Source organism: Ictalurus furcatus, chromosome 18 (assembly GCF_023375685.1).
Source record: "Ictalurus furcatus strain D&B chromosome 18, Billie_1.0, whole genome shotgun sequence".
NCBI classification, from domain to species: Eukaryota; Metazoa; Chordata; class Actinopteri; order Siluriformes; family Ictaluridae; genus Ictalurus; species Ictalurus furcatus.
Window position 1 is genome coordinate 964,960 of NC_071272.1, and position 15,041 is coordinate 980,000.

Here is a 15,041-nt window from a genome sequence, read left to right on the forward strand (position 1 = left end):
AGTTTGTGTATTTACATGACCGAGGTGGATTTCTTTTTGAAAACGTTCGGCAGCAGTATTGACGTTAATCCGGACCAATCGCGTTCTTGAAATGCTCTGCGTTCAAATAGTCCGCCCAAAATACTCGATTCTGATTGGCTGCTTCCTCACGTGCTCATTGCGACTGCTTGTTCCTTGCTCATTGGCTGGTAATGGTTTCGCGTGAGGAAGGGATGCGCACGCATTTCACAGCCGAGCTGTTGTGTTTGTTGATTTGTGCCAGAATGACACACCGTTTGTCAAACACGCAATATCTGACCAAGAAACAACACTTTGTTGATATAAGTCGTTTTGGTCTGATGGTTTTACATTTTAAGAGTTGACCCCCGAAATTAAAAATAAGGTTGTGGGAAGACCTAACGTTTTTCATACACTCATATCTCACTGTGGCGTTATTATTATTATTATTATTTCTGATTTGTTGTTGTTTTCCTGATTAAAATACATAGGCGTTGAATATTGTATATTAACCACATACTATGAATTTCAGCGTCAAGACTTTCGTATCTCGGTCGGAGTTCGTGGTTGATAAATGTTATGATGTTTGTATCCGAGAGACGAGGAGGAGAGACGCATTACATAATGGACATTTAAATGGCGCGTTCGCCAGAGAAAGTAGTTCCAGCCTCATACATCATTAAATTCCACACGGATTTTGTAAAATATTTAATTAGTGTGTTATAACAGCACATTAAACGGTGTGCCTTATTACTTAATGTCAACCATTCTTCATTTTTAATGTTTATAATACTTTTTAAAAATTCTTCTTTTTTTTACATGCGCAGTAAGAAGTGGGCGGGGCGTTCTCTTTCTTTTTCAGTCCCCTCCTCGGAAGTATAGACGCGTTTGTCTATATTCCGTCCGTTTTCTTTTTTATAATATATGCATTAACCCCCGTTCATTTCTTTATACACAATGGAGGCGAAGGCGGAATTGTAGAGATGCCTCGATTCGACTTGTTCTTTTATTTAATCACAGTTTAATGGACCGGATGATCTCCAAGTCGGACTGCGTTGCCCACAGCCTTGCAGGGGAGGTAACACAATTTAACTGACCGTTTGTGTCGCTTTACTATGATCTGATTTTTTTGTGTACACACCTCATTGTTTAGCAAAAATAATAAAAAAAAAGAAACTCTTGTATAGCTCAATATTTAGAGAAGATATGTCGTTAGAAAAGCAAGTCCGCTTCATTAAACTGAGCAGAGTAACACTGGTGTGTTTTGACCAGTTCGGATTTTGGTATATCCGGGTTTTTAACCCGTTTGACCAACATCCAGGTTCGGGTGATAGTTTACAAACCAGTTTAGATGTTTACCTTAGGATACTTCTGTAAATATCGTACATTATATGTCTGTAAACGAGATTTGACCCCCCCCCCCCTAAATAAATAAATAAATAAATAAATAAATAAATAAATATAAATAATAATAATAATCAGTATTTTGACGTCACTTCCCAGGCTATTTCCGTCGTACATAAACTCAGCCCTATAGTGCATCACGATTTAGAAAAGCTCTTAATTTCCTCAAATTTTCTTAATTTCCTCTTCACGTTGTGCTTCATGTAAATTTCTGTCACAAAGGTTGACTTTATGGCTCACTAAAGTGTGAACTGAAATACTAGCTCCAGACTCAGACTCAGGCTAACCATGCCTGTCGTCCCGGGGCTGTAAGAATATACACATACAACACTGGAAGAAGGTTAGGTTTGATTTGGATCACACTTTTTAACAATACACATTTTCCCAAAGCAGTTTTACGGAGATCCGGGTGTATCGTGAGCTAAATTTCCCTGATAGAACGTGAGGAAGAAACCTCGAGAGGAACCCGACTCTAAAAAGGAACCCGTCCTCTTCTGGGTGACGCCGGATATCGCGATTATAAAGCATTACTTGTTTACAAGTGTTTAGTGTGAGCATACTGGGAATAGGAGTCCTGTGATGACTTGGGCGCTGATCTTATGCACAAGTCTACAGTATCCGGGTGAGATTATACACCGAAGGAAGGGTGAGACAAACTGTTTTTGGGAAGTGCATTCGCTTAGGGTTCCCAGTGTGGTACCGACCATAGCCGTCTCGATGCGCACGAAGTTCTGAAGTCGTTTTTACGTTCATTTCAGGCTCTTCGTGTTTATTTCAGGTTGCCGTATCCAGCGGGGAGGTAGGCTTTTCCTGGGTTCGTGATGAAGTTTGCCGAACCCACGGAAGGCCAGAAGCTGTCTTTTCTCCTGGAAAAGGCTGCTTCTAGGGAAGCCGAGCTGTGGAGGAGCTATGTGCCTAAGAAACCAGCCAGTCAGGTAAAGCGATGTATTTAAACACATATCAAGTATATGGATAGCCCTATGACTACACTTATAGATAGTATATGGATAGCCCTATGACTACACTTATGGAAGTGATTCTTACAACATCTTCCCAATAACTAGGCCGACTTGCTCAAGCTTCTGTTGTGTAGTAATGCCAAGTCATCATACATCTCACAGGTATGATGGCGAAATACATCAGTGTAAGATGTGTCCTGTGTTACATCAGCAAATCGGATTGGAAAACTTTTCCACCTGATCCAGTACTGGTCCAGCATTTTAGGCCAGCATCTTTCCCAGTACTGATACTAAGTGCTAGAACAGTGCATGTCTAAGTGCTGGGGATTGGACTTTACTGCACTTTTTGGACTATGTGTTGATACTAGGATCCCACAGGACCCAACAAAAAAAAAAAGGGCACAGAATCAGTCGGTCAGATATGAAGCTGGCAGGACGCTGGAAGGCCATGTTCATTAAGATAGGAGCGTACTGGACACAGCAGGTCGCTTAGTCAGCACTGCATGACGTGCTTCCCATGTTCCTTCATTCATCTTCAGTTAATAGTTTATCCTACTCAGGGTCGCTGTGGTTTAAATGGCAAATTTGTGTATATTTTTGCGAACTGAACCAACTGAGGTCATTACGGAATATTGCAGATGGGTATAAACCAAAAATAACTGCTGGAGTCAGCTGGATTGGGCAAGTGTCTCAGCAGGAGAGGTTTTAGAAAGCGACGCATACCTCTAGACTAGGTGGAACTCGTTTTACTGCCGTGCTAAAGTGTGCTCCTGGTTAAATAGATAACTAAACAAAAGTACATTCTTTACTGCACACTTCCACTGAGGAACCTAGGGAACTCAACAAAGGTGGTTGATAATGGTAATAAAAGGAGGGTGCTGTACAGGGTACACGCTGAGCACACTTTGTTTCGGGTTACTAAAGAATGAAATTTCTGCTCTGCAGGATACAGATATCTCCCCTGCCCAGCGTGACGAGGCCGTGCGGTGGCTCACTGACGTGCACCGGTGCTTGAAGCTTTATCCAGAAACCCTCTGTTTGGCCATCTCCGTACTCGACCGCTTTCTCTCCACCATTAAGGTACACGTACGGTCTACTCGCACTCTAATCCGAGTTCTTATTTGTAGTGCACCGCCGGGAGTGTGGTTTGGTTTGGTTTAATGTTAGCCTCGTTAACCATTTAGGATAATTCATTAACTAGCAGCTTTTCTCAAACCCAGGCTTTAAAGTACATAATCACAAAAGGTCACAAAAATATTCCCGATTGGAAAAAGAACGTTTAGAAGTTTTTAATGTGAAGTTAAAAGGAGGAGTTTCAAAAGTGTTCCCAAGTCGTCCTTCGTAAGTAACATATTACCTCTGAGGTGTGTGTGTGTGTGTGTGTACACGCTGTTTATTGTGTCAGGATGAAATAGTTGAGCAGAACACGAGTTAAACATTCAAGCAAGTTAATACTGAATCTCAGTCTCGTTGTATTTCACTTCGTCTCGCTCCCTGTCTCAGGATATCTCCATCAATCTCATTCTGCTTGTTTAGTCTAGTCTACCTCACAGTCTAAATCTCTCATGCTCATCTTCTTCCTCTCTGTCCTTTTCCCTCACCCTGTCCCACGCTCTCCCTCACTTTATCCCTGTGTCTCACTCAGGCCCGCGCCCCTTAACCCCCTTCCATGTGCTTGTACACAGGAATATAATCGGAGATGGGAACGAATAGGAAGCCAGAATAGAAATTGTGTCGTGACCCCGGAAAGATCGATCACGAAGAAACAAAGTATGATTCCTGATAAGTTATTGGGAGTGTTCATGGGTGATAAATGACCAGGAAGGATGCTGACGTCTTGATGACGTGTCCTACGACTTCAAACACGACCGTAGACAACATGAGGAAAAGTCTAAAAGTCCCCGCGAAGAACAGCAGGACTTGTCGTGACTGTGTACGTTAAACTAAAACTAACACGTTACTAGTAAAAGCTCGGCCAGGGTGTAGAAACGTCACGCTCGCGTTCACGCTCTGTCTCACTCTGTGTTCACGTGAAGAACGTTTCAGTCTGGAGATTTGTGTTGCCTACGTAATTAAACCTCCACTAATAAAAAAAACGTGAGGATGTCACAGCTGATTGCAAATGATTCCATTATTGTTCTGCAGTTTATTTTTGTCGCAGGTTTACCTGTCGGTCCAGATTGTTTCGTGTATGTGTGTCAGTACGCATTTTTTTCGTTGTTTAGGGCGCTATTTTTAATCTGAATGCAACTAAATGCTTTCGGTTTTGCTATTCATACCAGCAGTTAGTTTCGGTTCGGTTTTTTATTTTTTATTTTAAGTTATGAATACAAAGTCTGCTCTGCTTTGTTGCTGTTAATGAATTCTAAAGAAATAGTCATAATTACACGCTTTCGAATAAACTTTACTGTTATACAGCTTCGTGTCAGAATCATGGTGGATTCCGAGCCTACCTCGGGTACACTGGCTGAGAGGAAGACATACACCCTGGATGAGATGGCAGTCCATTTCAGGGCCACACACACACACACACACACACACACACATTCACTCCTAGGGGCAATTTATCATAGCCGTTCCACTCACTGACATGTGTTTTGGAGGTGGGAGAAAACCAGAGAACCCGGAGGAAATCCACATGGACATGGTGGAGCCATGAAAAGAAACTCCACACGGACAGTAACTCTAAAGATCGCACCACTGCGCCGTCTCGTGATTATTCATTACCAATACTTACGTGGCTGTGTTAAATGTTAGCTATTATAGGATGAAGTATTGTTGTCAAATTACAAAGAACATTTAAACACATGATATTAATTAATTATTTATCGGCGAGTACGTACTGTAGGCTTTTGCGATATTGATTCCTTGCTTGCAATTTAAACGAATAAATAAATAAATAAAGGGTCATCCAAAACTAAATATAAGGCTGGAAAAAAAACGAGCATTTAAGGAAACTAGGAGAGAGTGTAATATTGCCCCCCGTGCACTCGGGAGCTGTAAGAGTCACCTGGATGATGGATTTTTAGCTGATCCCACAGTAATGCACTGTAAACAAAAGAAAACATAACGGTACGTTTTGAGTGTAATCCTTTCCCACACGTTTAATATTCGCATGCTGCAGCGGATCGTCTTGGCGTGTCTGAGTACTGACTGGTACATCAGAGCAAAAATCAGCGCGTTTAATCACTTTCTCATCATCACACTTAACATTATTTGTGAAGTGTTCGATCTGGCCTGTCACTGTAGGCCTTTTTATGCTCAAAATCTTCATCCTGTTGTCTCTTTTGGCTGAAAACCATTTTTTTGTGTGTGTGTAAAGTTTCATGACGTTCAATATAATGTTATATACAGTAATATATATGTGTATATTACCTTGCCAGAAAGAGAGGGTGCTCTGAGAGCATGTACTTCCAGGATATCGGATAGTGTGGCAGACAATAAAAATGGTTCTATAGCACAAGCGTAGTGTTCTGTATTCCAAATTAGTCGGTGTTAATTATTAGTACTGTTCATATTATACGCTTTATGAGTACGGGGCTCTTCGACAACACGCCAAATTTGACTCTGGTGTTGTGTTCTGTTGCTGCGTGTCGTCAAAGCTTAAGAAAGCATGGCCTACGCGGTGTTGTGTGTGTCAGGGTTTCTCTGTATTTCATCATTCTGCTGAAGAAAGCCGGAAGTCGTATAAAGGAAGTAAGCGTTGGTGGTGTGCGTATGAGTCTGCGATGTGGTAGTAGTTGTGGTACTTAAAAAAAAAAAAAGGGAAAACATTTTTTAGTGTTGCACAATTGTGACTAAATATCCGAGTGGTTATATTGCTGTAGATGATGATGTGCCTTGTGACATGATGATTGATCCAGAAACCCAGAAAACCTGATTCGCATGATCACACCACACGGTAACACACTCGACTAATTGAGCAGTGGAGGCGAAATATGCAAATACACAAACCCTCCAGTCTTTTTATAATGACTTTTAGTAACAACACAGATGATTGGAATTGACGATGTCTCTTCCCTGTCTCTCTGTCAGGCTCGTCCCAAGTACCTGCGCTGCATTGCTATCACCTGTTTTTTCTTGGCAGCTAAGACAAGTGAAGAGGATGAGGTGAGTTGGACATCACAAAAAAAAAAAAAAAAGGCTCGGCCGAGGTGTAAATGTTGGCCTGTGCATAAAGAGATGATAAATAGTGATCGAAAAGGGGACGGTTAGTAAGGGAAACCGAAAAGCGCAACGTTCTCCGTCCCGAAGACACTCCCCACGGTCGAAAACCTACAGACTCTTACAAAGTGCCAAGACACAAGACTCCTTTCATAAGTCGTTAAGAAATACAGAAAATATTCACCATATTAATGATTGGCTATTTTTTTTATTTGTTAAATAACGTGTTTTTGTTTTTCAGTCTTGGGTTAACGTTAAAGTCGTACGTGTCTCTGAATGAGTTGCTATAATAGAAACAATATTGTATTATACATATACACTAGTAAGCGAGAAAGTGACTGGCAGTCATTCTTAAGTTAGAACGCAGTAAAGCGACGAATCCAGATGATCGGTTTGGGCGATTCCTCAGACCAATCTCATGTACGGTGTACATATTAGGACATCCACGGACCTCAGAGTCAGTTCTCAGCTTAAAGGCATCGGGCAAAACGACACTACATTTCTCAGCCGATCACCGAATACACACAGCACGGAATCCACGTGTTTTCCCGCCCTCTTTTGATTGACAGGATACAATCGACCCCGATCATCGGATGTTTTTAATCCCTCGGCCGACGGCGTGAAAATAGCCTTTAATCGGCCGATACGGATTATCTGCTGATGCATCGGTGCACCTCTGATTAATATAAACCTATGACTTGCCTTAGCGTTTGCACAACTATCAGAGTTGCTGTTATAGAAAATGTATTATTATAACACCTTTTATAGTATAATATTATATAGTGTAATCTCCCAAAATATTACACGACCTCTTATATTGTCTGCTTATTTGCTGAATAGTTAAACTGTGTTAACCGTAGCACATAATTCACATTTCTTTGTGCTGCTGTTGCTCTTCCGTTGTCGTTCTATTCTGACGATATCCACCACGCATTACCGACTGAACTAATAAGGATCAAAACAAAAACTCTGGTACGTTTAGGAGGTAGGTCTTGGTATACTCAAGGAAATGGAAATACGCCGCAAAGGTAGTCCCGACATATATTTTTATGTGTAACCAGCATATTTTCTCTCACGTAACCAACCAGCATCTGTGCATGTTACCTGCTTTCTCTTTTTTAAATTCAGCTTTATGTTGTACTTTATATTTCAGCACTTTCTTTATACATTTACACACAGCAAAAATAAACAGAAAGATACAGTTATGCACAAATGTTCGTTGTAATAATTGGTTGGTTTCACTCTGTGTGTACGTGTGTGTGTGTGTGTGTAGCGTATCCCTGCTCTTAGAGAGCTGATCAGCAGCAGTGCTTGTGGATGTACTCCTTCAGAAGTGTTGAGGATGGAGAGGATCGTTCTGGATAAACTCAGCTGGAACCTGCATGCAGCCACTCCCCTTGATTTCCTGCACATTGTGAGTGTCTCATAAACGCATCCAGAATGACCACAAAAACGGCCGTAAACGAAGCACCCGGTTTTATTTAAAAAAGCGTGTGCAAGTCCATGTGTTTGAAAAATCCTTGTCTGAAAATGAAACGTATCAAAATGTATCCTGTTTATATTGTTTGCATTATTCGATTTTATAATGTTGTCACACCATATACGTTGCTTACAGTCCCCTCTGAAAGTATTGGAACAGCAAGGCCCATTGAGATAATGGATCAGAATTTCAGATTTCATTTCCTGGTATTTACATCTAGATGTGTTAAACAGCTTAAAACGTGGCACGTTTTTTTTTTTTTCTTCAAATGGTCAAAAATATTAGAACATGTTACTGATGGGTGTTTATTGCTGTCCAGGTGTGCTCTGTTAAATTGATCCAAATCCACCATTTGAAGAAGACTTTGAGAGCAAAAATATAGAGGCCATGTCAGATTGCTGTTCCAATACTTTCAGAGGGGACTGTATGTGTTTAAACTCTAATCACGGCCACTGGGGGGCAGAAGAGAGCTTATGTTCGGGTTCCAGGAGCATCCTGGTGGTGGGGGACAGTACTGCATGTTAGTTAAGGTTATCTGCAGGTGATCATGTCTTTCATCACAAGACTGATTATTCTGTTCTCATCATTTCTGCGTCTCTCTATCTGTCTCTAGTTCCATGCAATGGTGTTCAGCTGCAAGGCTGTGAGTTCAGGCATATTATTGGGTCTGAACAGATCACAGCACCTTGCCCTGCTCACTCAGGAGCTGCTGCACTGCCTTTCCCATAATTCACTGCTGCAGGAGCGTGGCTCCATGCTGGCCCTTGCTCTCGTCACACTGCAGCTGGAAACGCTCTATCCCGATTGGCTCGCTCTTGCTGCCGACCTGCTGCGCAAAGTTCAGGTAAAGATACACGCATGCACGTGTACTAAATGCACTGTAACATGTACTAAATAATCTAGTCAGTAGCATGGCCTTCATTTTTGATTCAAACATTCCTAAATATGTAGACCCAACCTGCCTTGTGTCAACAGTTCAGGGTGGTGGTGGTGGTGTAATGGTGTGGGGAAGGTTTTTTTCCCCCCTCATGTTATGAAGAATTGAGGCTGCTCTAAGAGCAGGGCGGGGGACCTACACAGTATCTAGTACGGTGTTCCTAATATAAAGTGGAGAGTAAGTGTATGTACGCCACACCACGACCGCTCTGGAGTGCTTTTCAATTTACAGTGGGTCAGTGTGTGAGGAGCATGGTGCAATCATCTATTGCCTTACAACGTAGCTCATTTTAGCAGTGGATTGTTATTGATTTTAGTCTTTGATCTTTTCTTGCGGTCGTGCCCCATATATTTTCACACTCTTACTGATCACGATATTTATTTTTATTCTGTTCTCTCAGATTGACAGCTCCAAGCTGATCGGCTGCCGCGAGCTAGTGGCACGTTGTCTCTCCACACACACGGCATCCCTGCCTCCCAACACTGTATACGTCTGCCACCCCCTGCAAACCCCTCACGACCCTGGCGTGACCTTTCACCCTGTCCTGCCCACTCTGCCACTGCGCAGGAAGCCCTCGGCCAAGCGCAAGGTGGAGCAGATGGATGTGGACGAATACTTCGATGGCATCAAGCGTCTCTACAACGAGGAGGAGCTAGGAGGAGGGGGTGGGGCTAATTCAGGGTACCAGTCCATAGAGGGCGGTTCCACGCCATGCCCTGCCCTTCAGCCTGTCACCGTCTCCTAGCAACGCGCTTAGGGTTGAATTGGGGCCAGATCGCAGTTATGACAGTGTCCCTCCATCCTTTAGAGCAGAACAGAGCTAAAACACACACACACACACACACACACACACACACACACACACACACACACACACACACACACACACACACGAAATATGCTGCAGTTATTTCATAACCATCTATCTGTCAAATCTAATCACAAGATCATATTTAAAATGTGAAAAAGGAAAATATTCACAAAAATGTCGGAGGTACTTCTCCCCAACCCGCTCCTACTGAAATGTCTGTCTCTGTACATCACTGTCATATGTCTCTCATATATCTGTGAAGATTTCAAATCTAACTTTGTATTTATATATTTGTTTTCCTCTGATGACTGTGTCCGAGTGCTGTGTTCATCTCATGCGCTTTTCTTCTTTTTTTTTTTTCCTTTTATTTTTTTTATGAAAGGGCATGAAACTCCCGAATGTTAAATTTGCTAAACTTTGATGTTAATTTTAAAAATTTATATAACTACACATCCTCTCTCTCTCTCTCCCTCTCTCGTATTCTATTCTATTCTATTCTGTTCGATCTTGGCTGTTTAGCCTTTTCTTTTCTCCACGTCTTGGCCGTTTAGGTGTGTGTGGTTGAGCAGTGATAATATCCCTATCACTTTTGTTAAAAGAGCATTAACGAAGAATCCATGTGAACACACCATCCAAATCACACAGGGCACAAGAGACTGTTTTAGTGTTTGTTTGAAAGATAATGTATCTGTAGGATCACTTTAACAAAAAAGGTTGAAAAAAAAAACACAAAACCTGTTGAAATGGCACAAAAAAAAAGCTTTAGATTATTATTACCATTCCTTTTTTCTCTGCTGATCGTTCTTCTCTGGCTCTGTTCTTCTCCGGTGGGAGGAGGGACGCCCGCACTGCAGGAACGTCACCGTAAAAGTTCAAATAAATCGAAACCATCTACTACACATGCCAGGCTGGCGTTTTTCTTTGTGTATGATTTCCTATAACTCTGTAGACCACCTGGTTAGGTGGATTAGCCGGTTAACAGGATCATGAATCTGCTTATATTCAAACCTAAAGATTTATGTTCAGCTATAATCTCATACCTTTAAGTTGAGCCCAGGATTTGAGCCCGAGCCTGCGGTACATTCAGTTTTGCATGTCCATAAGGGTTTCCGCCCACCTTCCAAAAACATGCTGGTAAATTGCCCTAGGTATGAATGAGTGCCCTGCAATGTACTGGCAACCCATCCAGTTATTCTCACATATTCCTGCCTTACAGCCAGTGTTCCTGGATGGACTTCGGATCCACTGCAACCCCGACCAAGATGAAGTCGTTACAAAAGAGAGACGAATCCATGAGATACAGCACTGATTTTTCAGAATAATGCAAACCTAGTTGAGGGCAGTTTCCAGTACTGGAGCCTCAAAATGCTACTACGTGCTCAGAATTATCTTGAATGTTTTGTAATAATAGTAAAAATAGCCTGAGAAATCTAAAAAAAAAAAAAAAAAAAAGTAAAATAATGATTATTTAACCACAATATCCATTTTTCCATCCATCTTCTATACCGCTTTATCCTTTTCAGGGTCACGTGGAACCTGGAATCTATCCCAGGGAGCATGGGGTACAGGGCGGGGTACACCCTGGACAGGGTGCCAATCCATCGCAGGGCACAATCACATACACACTCACACACCCATTCATACACTACGGACACTTTGGACACGCCAATCAGCCTACCATGCATGTCTTTGGACTGGCGGAGGAAACCGGAGTACCCGGAGGAAACCCCCGCAGCACGGGGAGAACATGCAAACTCCGCACACACAGGGCCACGGTGGGAATCGAACCCCTGACCATGGAGGTGTGAGGCGAATACATCTTTTGGTTCTGAAAAAGCATATATATCCTCAGTAGGCTGGATATCCACTGCTGGAGAGGGGGACAGTGGTCTGGAATTTCCTCCATATGTACACAGTCTTCTGACTGTGGATCGGTGGAGTCCAAACTCTTTAGAGGTGGTTTTGTAACCGTTTCCATCCTGATCAGCATCAACAACTCAGAAATCTCCTTTGTCCGTGCCATGATACACTTCCACAAACGTGTTGTGAAGACCAGACTCTGACAGATCCCTGTTCTTCAAATAAAATGGGACGCTGATTCACTCACACCTGATCGTTGTCCCACTGACTGAAAACATTTCACATTTAATTTCATATTTAAATGAACTGATAATCCTAGAGGTGCACATACTTTTGCTACTCACAGATGTGTAATATTGGATCATTTTCCTCAATAAATAAACGACCAAGTGTAATATTTTTGTCTCATTTGTTTAATTGGGTTTTCTTTACCTACTTTTAGGACTTGTGTCAAAATCTGATATTATAATATTATAGGTCATATTTATGCAGATATATAGAAAATTATAACTTTCAAGCACCTCTCTCTCTCTCTCTCTCTCTCTCTCTCTCTCTCTATATATATATATATACATATAAATCTCTCTATCTCTCTCTCTCCTTCCCTCTCTCTCTCTCTCTGTATATATATATAAATCTCTCTCTCTCAATCTCTCTCTCTCTCTCTCTCTCTCTATATAAATCTCTCTCTCTCTATACATATAAATCTCTCTATCTCTCTCTCTCAATCTCTCTCTCTCTCTCTCTCTATAAATCTCTCTCTCTCTCTATACATATAAATCTCTCTATCTCTCTCTCTCTCCTTCCCTCTCTCTCTCTCTCTGTATATATATATAAATCTCTCTCTCTCAATCTCTCTCTCTCTCTCTCTCTCTCTCTATATATATATATAAATCTCTCTCTCTCTCTATACATATAAATCTCTCTCTCTCTCTCTCAATCTCTCTCTCTCTCTCTCTCTCTATATAAATCTCTCTCTCTCTCTATACATATAAATCTCTCTATCTCTCTCTCTCTCCTTCCCTCTCTCTCTCTCTCTGTATATATATATAAATCTCTCTCTCTCAATCTCTCTCTCTCTCTCTCTCTCTATATATATATAAATCTCTCTCTCTCTCTCTATACATATAAATCTCTCTATCTCTCTCTCTCTCCTTCCCTACCTCCCTCTCTCTCCTTCCCTCTCTCTCTCTCTATATATATAAATCTCTCTCTCTCTCTCTATATATATATATATAAATCTCTCTCTCTCTCTCTCTCTATATATATAAATCTCTCTCTCTCTCTCTCTCTCTCTCTCTCTCTCTCTCTCTATATATATATATATATATAAATCTCTATCTCTCTCTCTATACATATAAATCTCTCTCTATCTCTCTCTCTCCTTCCCTACCTCCCTCTCTCCTTCCCTCTCTCTCTCTATATAAATCTCTCTCTCTCTCTCTATACATATAAATCTCTCTATCTCTCTCTCTCTCCTTCCCTCCCTCCCTCTCTCTCCTTCTCTCTCTCTCTCTCTCTCTCTCTCTCTATATATATATATATGTAAATATCTCTCTCCCTCTCCTTCCCTCTCTGTCTCTCCTGTAGTGGAGGGAGAACTTTGTTTTACACCAGCATTAGGCTGATAATGTTCTCTCTCTCTCTCCCCCTCCCTCTCCACCTGAGAGAGAGACATTTACACAGAGTTGGTGATTTCACTTTGTTCAGCTGAACTCAAAACGCTTGCGTCATTGTTTGCATTATAATCTCGGGGCTAGATTTTAGGATACATTCCAGAAATCTCAGAGATCCCTTCAGTGTGTACAGAGTAGCCCCGCTCCCGCAGGTGTGCAGGTGGAGCTCAGAACGTGCACGCGCACTGCGCGCGCGCGGGCGGGCGGACGGGCGGGGTTAGTGGTGGAGCGGCTGAAACGCCTGACAGGTTTCGAGCGCCGTGAACTTTGACGCCGACCGAAGCTCGCGGAGAACTTCTCCAGGTAACGAGCATGGCCACGGATTTCACTCAGGACTCGGTGCTGCGCTTCCTCCTGCGCAACGGAGGGACGGTACGGAACGCGGACCTGCTGACGCACTTTAAGGCGTTTTTGCGAGAGCACGAGGACCGAGTGCGGAACCGCGAGCTGTTTAAGAAGTATGTGAACACCGTGGCCACGGTGAAGCAGGAGGATGGAGTTTCTTATGTCGTGTTAAGGAAGAAGTTCCGAGCGCGTCGTGGAGACGTCGCCACCAGCCCCAGCCCCAGCGCACCCGGCAGCGCCACCGGCAGCGCCGCCTCGTCAGGCAGCCGAACTGATAAGAAACAGGAAGGCGTTGGACGCAGTAAAGTACAAGTGTGTGCTGCCAAACCTCATCCCAGTGAGGATCCCAGCCTGAAATCTCAGCTCTCACAACTTCATAACACGCACCAGATCTTGCCAGTTGCAGGGATTGTAAACAGCAGAGGAAATCACACGGAAGATATTTACTTGGACAAGGATTTTCAAACCTCGTCGCATCAACCATGGGAGCAAATGGTGTCCTCAGTCCCCAGCAAAGACAGAGCTATAAATACATGCACTATGGGCATGTCTTCGTTCACTATCGACTCAAAACGCTCAAGGGGCAGCGGCCAGAGCCTCGACCAGCCATCGGAGAAGTCAAATCCTACACACAATGGCGTTCACGCTGCCAAACCTGGACAATTACGAGAAGCAGATGGCTGCAGCCAGAAGTCCTTTGATCCCCTTCCAGATGATCCACACTGTGAGGTGAGTGTGACCCATCTCTCCAAGGACACAGCACACGAACACACCCTGCCTGGCTCTTTCCAGTCATTCGACGAGAATCCGTCTTGTTCTTGGCCTTTTCCCATCCCTCTCAGACAGTCACAAATTTCAGCTTCGAGTCCGTGTTTAATTGAAGTTCCTGGTGACGCTTCGTACTTTGATGCGTATAGACGGCGCAATGGCGGCCTGCTCAGGCCAGATTGCTATGGTCAGGCCACAGGTATTTACATCCAAGAACCGGAGGACTATGGCGCGACAGCAGCAGCTCCAGTCAGTCCTGTTCACCAGAGGAACAGTCTTCATCTGGAAACACCCCGCCCACGTGTGGCTTCAAACTACATGGAGCCCAAATACCTCCACGGCCTGTCCTCCAGCCAAAATAGTCTCCTCCTGCCTTCTTCTGTTAACTCTGACTGGCCTCGAGCATTTCCTCAGGACGACTGGTCCAGTGATGATGCACTGAATTACTATGGTGGTGTTTTGACAGAAGGTCAGAAGCAGACTCACGCTGGCACCCATCGTTCCTCTGAGGTCAAGCTTCTATCACAGCTACATCGCCAAGAATGCCAGCTCACACCCTTGCATCACTCAACTGGGCACCTTGTTGCCGATGAACCCCGAGCATCTCTTCCGAGTTCGGCACCAGATGAGAGCACCCACA

The 15,041-nt window shown here is 43.1% G+C and overlaps 2 protein-coding genes across 3 annotated transcripts in view; both read left to right on the forward strand.

The window, feature by feature from the left end:
• The first annotated feature begins 844 nt into the window (after nucleotides 1-844).
• ccni (cyclin I) lies at nucleotides 845-10,651 on the forward strand. 2 transcript variants are annotated; one of them, XM_053648414.1, is made up of 7 exons: nucleotides 845-1,075; nucleotides 2,180-2,336; nucleotides 3,306-3,440; nucleotides 6,396-6,470; nucleotides 7,798-7,938; nucleotides 8,618-8,848; nucleotides 9,342-10,651. In XM_053648414.1, the coding sequence occupies exons 2-7, from the start codon at nucleotides 2,223-2,225 to the stop codon at nucleotides 9,684-9,686; spliced, it is 1,041 nt and encodes a 346-aa protein (XP_053504389.1). In that variant the 5' UTR covers nucleotides 845-1,075; nucleotides 2,180-2,222; the 3' UTR covers nucleotides 9,687-10,651. The 2 variants fall into 2 exon arrangements, with proteins under 2 accessions (XP_053504389.1, XP_053504390.1); XM_053648415.1 differs by lacking the exon at nucleotides 6,396-6,470.
• A 2,794-nt stretch (nucleotides 10,652-13,445) lies between these two features.
• LOC128622663 (uncharacterized) overlaps nucleotides 13,446-15,041 on the forward strand; it is a 3,142-nt gene continuing 1,546 nt past the window's right edge. The window contains exon 1 of the mRNA XM_053649357.1: nucleotides 13,446-15,041. This exon is cut by the window's right edge and continues 1,546 nt beyond it. Coding sequence (XP_053505332.1) covers nucleotides 13,601-15,041 — 1,441 coding nt within the window. The 5' untranslated portion in view covers nucleotides 13,446-13,600.